Below are 11,748 nucleotides of genomic sequence, written 5' to 3'. Positions count from 1 at the left end.
CGTGTCCTAATTAGTAATTGTATCCAAATTAACATAGATTTTTAATTGCATTGGTTTAACAAATCCAGCATACTAATATAGATACAATAATAATAATTAATAAATTATAATAATAATAACCAATAAATGATGATGATAATAATAATAAATAAATAAATAAAAATAATAATAATAAATATTATTATTATTATTACTATGGTAACACTTTACAATAAGGTTCATTAGTTAACATTAGTTAATGTATTAACTAACTTGAACAAACCATGAGCAATACATTTGTTACAGTATTTATTAATCTTTGTTAATGTTAGTTAATAGAAATAAAGCTTTTAATTGTTTGTTCATGTTAGTTTACAGTGCATTAACTAACGTTAACAAGATTTTAATAATGTAGGCTATTAGTAATTGTTGAAATTAACATTAACAAGGATTAATAAATGCTGTATAAGTGCAGTTTATTATTAGTTCATGTTAACTCATTTATTTAACTATGAACTACTAACTATTAAGATTTATTTAATGAACCTTATTGTAAAATGTTACCATTACTATTATTACTATTATTATTATTATTATGTTGCTGTTGTTGTTTTTGTTATGTAAGCATTGGGCTTTCAAGAGACCTTCAGGTTGTTTTGAAACTTGAAAAATGTGTAAAATCTTTTTGATAGTGTGCAACTTAATTTCACCATATTATGTGACCCTGCCTGCATGCAGACCCAGCTATGATTAAATAATCATCTCACCGCAATAGTTTGACCTCATCGCGATGATTTCAGATCACCTCAATGATTGCACATCTCTCTAAAAACACAAGGGGGAGCTGAAGCGCCTGTATAAACGAGACAGTATTAGATTACTTTTAAAAATGTGTTATGTGTATAAATATTTACTGCCAGATAAACCTTGCAAAAGATTTCATAAATAATCACAACAATCTGTGAAAATTATTTCATAAAGAAAAAATTATAAGAATTAAATGTCTAAACCAAATAAACAGGCAATTAATCGTCATAATTGTCACAATTTACTAAGCAATTAATCGTCAGCCAAATTTCATAATCGTGACAGCCCTAAAGGACACACCCAAAAACGGCACATTTTTGCTCACCCCTACAAAGTGGCAAGTTTATCATGCTATAATAAATTATGTATATGATATTTTGAGCTAGAACTTTACATACGTACTCTGGGGACACCAAAGATTTATTTGATATCTTAAAAAAGTCTTGTGAAATGTCCCCTTTAAAACTATTAAATGAAACATTTATTTGATATCTTATATCAGAGGTGTATTATATTTTCTGTAAATAACAATATGGCCCATTTTAGCTATATAAAAAGCCCATTACATGATTTTTATGTTTATGCTAAAATGTTTTTATTTTACTCAGTAATATAATGCATCCCCAGGTGAAAAAGTAAATGTACTTAAAGTGCTCTATTTTTGCACACTAAATTTACTTAATATACTAAAAGTACACTTTTGGGCGGTTTCCTGGACAGGGTTTAGATTAATCCAAGGCTAGGCCTTAGTTATATAAGCCATTTAGGTCGTTTTTACAAACAAACCTTACAAAAAAAAAACATAGCGGTGCCGGTGTGCATCTTGAGACAAAACAACAGCACTGATATATGTTAAGATATGTCAGTACAAGATGTTTTTAAATTAAGACAGCTCAAACATGCATTTTAGTCTCGTACTAGGATAAGCAGTGGCGGCTTGTAACTGCTCTTCCGAGGGGCGAAAAAACACAATATATGTGTTTGGAGTGTCATGTTATGTATGTGTTTTCAAAATATGTCTTTGTTTCTTCATGTGAACCATGTGCATCACATGTTTTGTCAAAATAAGTGCCTGCTGCACTCGCGTCAAAACCATTTATGATAAAAGAGACGCTCACGTTCATAAATCCAAGACACTCCCTTAACAGTAAACTCTAATTACGCATGAGATTATGCGAGTATCTGGCAAACGCGAGTGTCTCTTTTATCATAAACCCTTTAGACGCGTCTGCAGCAGGCACTTATTTTGACAAGACACGTGATGCACACAGGTTCACTCCACAGGCTGAACACATATTTTGAAATTACATGTTGTGACAAACTTCGCATCGAACGGCCTTGAAAAAAGAAGTCACCGGCCGCCACTGAGGATAAGCCCTGTCCGCGAAACCGCCCATTTAAGTACATTATAGAACGTGTACTTTTTTCATCTAGGTCATCATTATCCTGTACATGCTAAGCGTATATCGTATAAGTAAATGCACTTAAAGGGATAGTCCCCCCAAAAATGTAAATTCTGTCATCATTTACTCACTCTCATATTTTTACAAACCTGTATAAATATCTGTGTTCTGATGAACAGGAAGGAAGATATTGTGAGGAATGTTTGTAACCAAACCATTCAAGAGCCCAATTCACTTCCATACTATTATTTTGTCCTACTATGTAAGTGAATTGGGCTCTTGATTGTATTGGTTACATTCCTTAAAATATCTAGTGATGGGCGATATGGGTTTTTACACATCTTTTGTTTCAAATCAGTTGTTCAGAGCGTGTTTCAAAGTGGCCAAGTTACGAGATTTTAGCAAAAGAGGCTTCATTACTTCATAACTGTTTGGAAACGTTTTGAAAATACAATGGTTCACCACTAGGGGGAGTTAATCACTAAAGTGAACCCATTGACCAGTGTCTAATATGGTAATCGGATCAGTTTTATTATGCAAGTTCATAAAACATTTATCCTTCTGATTGATAACACTACTGTTTGCCTAAATTTTGTTTATAGACAGATTTAATGACAAACGTGTGCAAAATTAAATATGGAGTTAATGATCCGTTTGCCCTAAATAAAACTTACAACACAGATTACAATTTTACTTAATGGCTTAATTAAGTAAAATAATTTATTCTTCTTAAAAACGTATTTTATAGAAAAACATTTGCAATTATTTTGTAAAAAGCATAAAATGTTTGGCCTGAGATCTTGTTGCTTTTATACCATTTCTACCAGCAGGTGGCGCTTTGAAACAGTGAATCCTTTTTTAAGCAATTGGTTCAATTGATTCGAAGCGTCGAAAAACTTAGTTTCTCCCATCATTAAAAATATTTTCCTTGGTATTCATCAGAACAAAATAAATTCCTACAGGTTTGTAACAACATGAGAGTGAGAAAATGATGACACAATTTTCACATTTGCGTGAACTATCCCTTTAATAGGCTACCATCATCCTCAGCTATGGTGTTTCTTTCTTTCTTTCTTTCTCTTTATTCTTTAGACCATTTCAGCATCTATGGCTATATTCATGGCGAGAACTGGTTAATTCATACACAAGTTAATTCAGCCAAGTTAATGAGGACACAGGTAAGTTTGGCATCTCCAATTTTTTTACTATGTTGTTTTATCAGCAGGTACTGTATGATATTATGAGAGAGATATTATCATACATTATTGTAAGGGATGTTGGCTTAAATGTGGGATATTGACTGAGTACATCATTTTATATCTTTATTTATATGCAGATATTTTTGTAAACAGTTGACATATCAAATTATCTTGCATTATACCCCTGTATGTTAGATGCTCACTATACTTTATATTAGAAAGACAATGGACAAAATATATTTAAATTTCAGATGAACTGATTAAACTTATGAATATGCAATCCACTATACTGAATATTCTGTAGAAATGTTTAATATTTAAGCACTGGGCCTTTAGGTCTTTTGCTCCACAAAAGCTAACACCCACAGGATTATATAATATCATATTCATGGCAAATCTGTTTGCCTCAGGCTTCTGGGCAAAAGAACAGGATGGAAGCCATTTGAAGAGTGATGAGGACCCGTGAGCCATTGCTTTGTATTCAGAGCACCAAGAGTTTGTAGCAGGCAGAACATTCATAATCAATGTCAAATATTTGCTGTTGTGTTTCCTGATATGCTTACTGATGTCTAGTTAGTGCAGATGGCTAAATGTCTGATTAGGGATAATGTCATGTGAAAACTCTCTTTTTGTGTCTGATTTACTGTTAAAATCGTATTACATAAAGAACATTATGTAAAAAAATAACATTGAATAAGGTCATGTCAAAGATTAATATCAATGATTGAAATCAAACTTTGATGCTTCAAATCGATTATAAGACTGTGGCCTCGATTTCACAAATTGGGTCACATATGTGCTTGTAACAACCTGTTTGGGTTAACCACAGGATTGTTGTAACATGAACACAATGTATTTTGCTGGAGACTTTATACCAGTGGTTCCCAAACTGGGGGGCCGCGAGATGGTGCCAGGGGGGCCCCAGTATTATGACATTTTATAAAATAAATTAATTTATCATAAATTCTGTGTAATGAAAGCTCAGAAAAATAAGGCGACTAACCAACAGCAATACGTTGTATAATTGAATATGTTCTGTTTAGTTTAAATGTTTTTAGAATGTTTTATGTCTTTTGGGGGGGCCGTGAATGGATGCACTGTAAGGGGGGCCGCATGCCGAAAAAGTTTGAGAACCACTGCTTTATACAACAAAGCAATTGATGGACCAAAGTTAGTCAGCTATTACATCACCTCCATTTATGTATTGTATGGACAGGTGCATAAGAAAGAGGTTATACAAAAAAGTGCTTTTAGAAGAAATCTGCATATGTATATAAAACAAAAAACATTTTGAAACAGTGTTAATAAACTGAAAGTATAGAGAACATTTATATACAGATTTCTTAAAAAAATAAAATAATAATATATATATATATATATATATAGTCAGTTTATTTTAATCCCCTCCCTTTGATGAAAAGTATCTCTACCGAAAGCCAGGAAACAGAGATAACAACTGAGAAAACTGTCAGAGGGACCAAATAAAACTGTTTAACACACACAGGAACTACAAAATAATGCTTTTGCCAAATTACAAAATCACTCGTTCAGAGACACAAAGTCAAATGCACAGGATAAATATGAAAGTTTGGAGAGTTAATATTTGCACAAAACTTTTCTATTGTGTTATCCAGACAATCTAAACACACTTTAGGGGCCAATCTCACTGCAAAACAGATATAGTGAACCATAATAAACTGATGCACAGTGCTGAGTTGATTTCAAAAGCAATACTGTTGAATTAAGATGCTAGACTTTGTATCACAACAAGTTTTACAGACAAATAATACAAACCTTATTGAACAGATATATTAATATTTTAAGAAACAAAAGGATGTTTTAAAGTGTTATGTTAACAAACATGCCCAATAATAAGATAATGATAATAATAATAATAATAATAATAATAATTAGATCTACAAATTAAGATCTACCAAAATAATTTTTCGTAAAATAGTGTTGAGTCAGCAATTGCAAGAACTGTACTGTTCATGTCTACATTTTTTAGTGTTATTTTTATGCCATATTGTTTGTTTTATGTTGGTTTTTTGGCACGAAATACCAGTTCCACATTTGACCAGTAGATGGAGACATGTTACTTAAAATCACAATTAAACCTAAGACTGTTAGTCATTGCTATCTGTGAACTTCAATCAAACTGTCTTTGGACACCGAGCTCCATTGTGGCTCTACAAATGTCATTGGCCTTCTCTTCTTGATGGTTTCTAAAGAGATTAAGCCCGAATATATTTCAGAAGTGTTCAATTTGAATTCAGCATAATTTAAAACCTGTATTAGCATAATTTGTCTCTCTGGAGTAACCCAATGTCTTTTAATAAAGGCCACTGGGCTATAACTTATTTCCTAGGTGAGACTTTAATGAGAATCAAAAGGGAGTTTAGGTCATTTTAGGAATGTTCTCATTTTACATCATTATTACAGGGCTTATGAAGCCAAATCATCCTGTCAGATAAATGGATTTATAAGTTTAAATGAGTTTAAATAAAACTACAAACTTCTAAGTGTCTAAAAATGCTGGGTTATTTTCAACCCAACGTTGGGTCAAAAAGGAATGAATTTAACCTATGCTGGGTAGTTTTAACCCATTATTGGGTCAAATATAAACATTTTCTGGGATAATTTAACCCAACGGCTGGACTCGTTTTGACCCAATGCTGGGTTGACAATAACCCAGCATTTAACCCCTTAAAATTCCACGAGAGGGACACTGCATTATTTAACAAAAAACTTCATTAAATACAACAACTCAAAAACAAAAAGCTTAACATGTCACATATCTTTGGAAAGCTGAAATTCTCGTGATTCGAATGATGTAAACCATTTTAAGATACAACCAACACGCAGGTGCAATTTGTGCACTATAATAAATACTTTGCTGCCTTAAATTTTTTGTTAAATCAACTCAGATTTACAAGTCATGTCAACAGAGATGAGTTGTCACAACTTATAAAATATAGTTGAGATAAATAATATCTCTAGTCAAGATAAATAATAGTAAGTTGAAATGACTGGTAAATCCGAGTTGATTCAACAAAATTTTTTAAGGCAGCAAAGTATTTTTTACAGTGTGCCCTTTTTAGCCTTTTAATGAATTTTAAGGGGTTAACCCAGCATTTAACCCAGCGATGGGTCAAAAAGGGACAACCCCAACCCATTGGATTGTAATTTAACCTATCTGGTTTTAATCTATTGTTGGGTCAAATATAGACATTTTCTTGGTTAATTTAACCCAATGAGTTTGGTTCGTCCATTTTTGGCCCAATGCTGGTTTGAAAATAACCCATCGTTTGTATAGTGTTTTTTATATTGTATTGTATTGTCTCTTTATACATATTGCATTAGATATTTACCATTTTTTACCCAGCGCTGGGATAGTTCACTTTAAAATGAAATTTCTGTCATTTACTCATCCTCGTGTTGTTCTAAACCTGTATGAATGATTTTTTCTGATAAACACAAAAGAAGATATTTTGATTAATGATGGTAAACACACAGCAGATAGTGACCATTGACTTCCATAGTAGAGAAAAAATATTTTGGAAGTATTGTGATAAATGATGAAGAAAATATTTTGATAAATGATGGTAAGCACACAGTTGAAGTTACCCATTAAATTCCATCATATGTTTTATTTCTACTATGGAAGTCAATGGTCACTATCTGCTGTGTGTTTACCATCATTTATCAAAAGTTCTTTTGTGTTCATCAGAAAAAAGAAATTCATACAGATTTAGGACAACATGAGGATGAGTAAATGATGACAGAATTTTCATTTTAAGGTGAACTATCCCTTTAAGGTAGAAATTGTGTAAAAAATGTTAGAACAACCCACCATTGGTTAATTAAATTGAGTGGTATAACAAGTTGGATTTGTCCCTTTTGATCCTAAAAAAATAAAATAACGCATTTTTGTAGCATATAATATATTACAAATGTAGCTGATTGGGAATGCCACATTTTATGCAGTTTAAATGTCTGCTATTTAAAATACCTTAACTAAATTAAATTAATATAATAGCAACTCTTCTTTATCATTCTGGTGCATAAAATACCAGTTTTGATCATCTTTTATAATGGTCTATTTCTCAAGGACATCACATTGTGAATAACAATGTATAAACTCAGCTGTGAAGTCATGAAACAAGGAACAAAAACTATTTGTGGTGAGCAAAGAAAGAAAATATGAGACTAAAAGCCTGAATAAATGACTCAGTAAGACCATTCAGCAATACAGCATGGAAGTAATCTTCAAAAAAAAAAAAAAAAAATCAACATCAACATCTGATACTATTGCTATGCAACAGTATATGAGGTTAAAGAATAAGAATATGTATTTCTTTGTTAGTTTCAGTTCCCTAATATTGCGTTTGGAGTGCGTACGCATAACATCTGAAAAGATTTTTATAAAGTAAACCCAACAATTGCTGCCAACCTTGAAATGTATATTATAGCTGTTGTAAATGATGGTCTTTATCTGTGACTGTAACCCATGATAAGAACAGTAGTCACTGAATGTGTACGTCTATGAAGAAGTGAGCAATTATAAGCATTAAACTGTCAAGTAAAATATCTGGTTACATAATTATGAAGCATCAGTGGCTGTGTATCTACACCACCCCGCCCCCAACTCCCACATTTCATGTACAATTACGTGATGTCTGACGTCACAGTGGATGGCAGCGATGTCCGATTCTTTTTACAAAAGGACTCGTTCTTTTGAACCGGATCTTTCTAAATGATTCGGTCGCACCGATTGGCAAAGCCTTTATGCAAGAATTTGTTTTGGAGACAACATATGATGTATTATTTTTTAATAATTGTCATTTATAACAGATATTAGGCCTACTATTAATTTTAGTAACACATTAAATAATTAAATACTTAATAATGATTTATTAACAAAATATATTTTATTATAACTATATTACATTATAACTATTTTATTATAACTATTATCGTCCATGTTATGTACATTCGCAATACTGTTGAGAGATTTTAAGAAAATTAACATTTATAATAAATATTATTAATAATCGTATTATTGATAAATAACATAAATCATATTATTATATAAATAGCCTTATACAATTAAGTATTATTGGAAATAATATCATGAATACAGTTTTGTTGGAGCTATAAACAACACATTTGATCCGTAATAATAAATAATATAATAGTAAAAAATATTTTCATTGGTCTTAAATTATAAAGTAACTACCCTGAAAAAAAGTGTAGCTCTAAGCAGCATTTTACAGTATTAAAAGTAAACATGAACTTTTGTGAACCTTATAACGCAAAACAACGATTCTTTGGAACGTGTCGCTCGAACGAGCCGATTCTCTTAAATGATTCAAACTTCCCAGTGCTAGTAGATGGAGGTGGGGGTCTGGGAGGGACTTATTGGACCAAAAGGGATTCAAATGTGTTTATGACTTTAGAGTAGAACCGTCGCATTCAGTCAGTCAATGGACTCGGGCGCATTGCGATTACCGGCCACATTGCGCGCGCTTCAGGCTGGGAAGCAAAACTGAGAGATTCGGTCCAGAAGACAGCGCAGATCGCCCAAAACAAAGGTGTGTCCAATTGAAAGGCATTCATTGTGAGAAGGGGACAGGACACCAGGACACGCGTCGCTGGAAACAATGATCCAGACTGAAGTTTGGGTATTATGAGCAAGACGCGCGGATCGCCGGAGACCCTTTGATGCGTCACAAATAGTTGTTACAATTTATCATCCGATTAGAGGTTGCAGTGCGGATTCCTCGTGCGCTCTCAAAACAATCCCCAAAAAGCGCATAACGGGTATCGGTGTTATTCCCAGAGCCTTCCTCTTCCGTCCACAACGATGAATTACCAATCGAGCGTCCCGGTCTCGGTGTCAGTGTCCGGTATTTCCCAGCAGTCCCAACCCGCCATGCCCACCCCGGGTACAGTACCCGCACCGGTTCCCCAAAACATCCCGGCTCAGTTCGGGTCAGGATCGTCCGGAAGCTCCGGGGCGGGTCAGTTCGGCTCGGGAACCGTATCGGGCCCTGCGGCGCAGTCCGTTTTGTCCAACTCAGCAGCCATCAGAGGCGAGATCCATCGGTTCGAATCCGTCCACCCGAACATTTATGCAATATACGACCTGATCGAGCGCATCGATGACCTGGCCCTTCAGAACCAGATCCGCGAGCATGTGATCTCTATTGAAGGTAAGCGCGAGGCCGCTACATTTGATTGATGCATTGTAACATTGCATTATCAGGTGATGCAAAACCAGATTGTGCATTAAATCTGTAGCAGAAACCACAAAGCAGTCTTATGCAATCTATAAAGCATGCATTGTTATTAAACACGTGCAATAAAATGTTTTAATGTAGTTGCTTATTAATAACTGTCATGCATGTATGTGTACTGTTAAAATGAATGAGGAAGCTTTAGTTTCATGAAATGATTACTAATGCAAATTCTGTCTTTATTTGCATTAAATTCAAGTATTGAAGAGATTTACCCGTATTACTAAATTACAGATGCAGGCAACTTTCCTCACTCAGATTGTTTGGGAATGAGAAAGAGAAAGAGATGAGGTTCTTACATAACATGCAAGCTTCCAGAACAGCTCCTCAGTTGTAATAGAGCTGAAGATGGAAAAATCACATCAGTGATTTGTGGCACTTTGTCTTCACTTTACCACGCTAGGAGGAGGTGATAATTCTCACTGTGGATTTTAAGGCGGAATTGAATGTTTTTTTATCCGGAAAGTGTCAGAATATGTAGTGTCAGAAAGTCAATTTTCTTTGGATTGCCTCGTTTACTGTTTTTCAGCACCAGTTGTTCGGTGAACGAAGGCAGTTTTTAGCTTTACTAAATGTCCAAGAAATTGAGTCTGACTTCCAGTTCGACAGCAAGCTCGACCCTTTCACTTCCATATTAATGGTCAGGGTGAGAGTTCACATTAGATGGGCTTTAGTCACAGGTTATTTATATGCAAATCAAGACTCTTTACTGCTAAAGGAAAGACAGAACTGGAGGATGTTACAGCATCCTCATGTGCATTTTTATTCTTCTCCGTGTTTTTATTATTAAGATGTAAAAACCTGACATATCTGCAGCACTTACATTAAACCAGTGAAAGCTATTGGAGTATTTTCTGGAAGAGAATGCATTGATTTCTCATCATTATTAAGTTTTATTCAGAGAAATGGGAACGCTTTTGACAGATATTTAGATGAAATAGTCTCAGCTGATACTTAAAATCTCTTCTAAATATCTTAACGTCAAAATTGGCTGTGATGTGCAATTGTGCATTGCCGGTCAGTGTATTGATGTAATGAGTAAAGTTCATTGTTTATGATAATAGTTTATTATAAATCCTAAAGGTGGTTGAGTCTGGTTTCTTTTTATCTTGTTTTGGCTGGCACTCCTTTATAGAAAAATGGAAATGCAGAAATTTCTGGAAGAGCGTGCACCCTTTTGAGGGGGCGACTATGTGGGCAGCATTGACAGGTGTGATGGGTGTTGGTTGTATTGTAGGTCAGAAGCATTGTTTTGAAAATATTACTATCAGTGGTTAGCTTGAACATCTATGTATGTAATGTTTATCTGAGGTAATTAGTCTAGCTTTACATCTTGTGATGTTGAGGGTGTGAATAATCTGTATTAGCGGTATTATCCAACTAATCGTCTTTACCTCACTTAGGGATGAGGAGTAAGCACCCTGGCTTTCGACCAGCACATTGGTGATATAACTAAATGTGGTTGAGCTTAACAGATGAGTCATTTATATTTGTTATTTAGACCCTGAAACAAACACTAAATGTCAGTGTCAATCACCTTTGATTGATGCCGATTCATCCGGTCTGTAAAGAAATCTTTACATAGCCTACAACACCTGTGTGAAAGCTTACCGGCTTTTGCCATCGTAAACATAATCATGATGCATCACTTGCAAAATGTCTAGCTTACGTGACAGCAACGTAATATGTTATTGATTTCCAGCTTATTGACCCGCGGTTATGGCAAGTGTGGAAAATTTGTCCTCATGTGACAGTAACGGATTTTCTATTGGTTTGAATCTTTCAGCAGATGGAAACTATTTATTAGTCCACAACATTTGCGTTAGCGATGTGACATCAGCTGTGCCCTTGACTACCAATGTTGTATTGACTGTCATAAATCATATTTTGGCAATCAAGAGCTCATGACAGGAAAAATATTGAGTTTTCTGGCACCAGTTGATACGAGCGTAATTGTCTTTGCATCATGCAAATCCTGTGGTTATGTGATAAACTAGAATGGGGCCAAAATTCGGACTTGTTTTAGTGTTGTTGTTTTTTTAAAGGGCACCTATTTCATTG

General features: G+C 34.2%; 1 protein-coding gene across 1 annotated transcript in view; it reads left to right on the top strand.

Annotated features, from left to right (window-relative positions):
• The first annotated feature begins 8,824 nt into the window (after positions 1–8,824).
• agap3 (ArfGAP with GTPase domain, ankyrin repeat and PH domain 3) overlaps positions 8,825–11,748 on the top strand; it is a 226,151-nt gene continuing 223,227 nt past the window's right edge. The window contains exon 1 of the mRNA XM_055182407.2: positions 8,825–9,603. Within this exon, the coding sequence (XP_055038382.2) occupies positions 9,255–9,603 (349 nt within the window). The 5' untranslated portion in view covers positions 8,825–9,254. The remainder of the gene's footprint in view (positions 9,604–11,748) is intronic.

Source organism: Misgurnus anguillicaudatus, chromosome 25, assembly GCF_027580225.2.
Source record: "Misgurnus anguillicaudatus chromosome 25, ASM2758022v2, whole genome shotgun sequence".
Lineage (NCBI taxonomy): Eukaryota > Metazoa > Chordata > Actinopteri > Cypriniformes > Cobitidae > Misgurnus > Misgurnus anguillicaudatus.
This window is presented reverse-complemented; position numbering and strand designations above follow the sequence as displayed.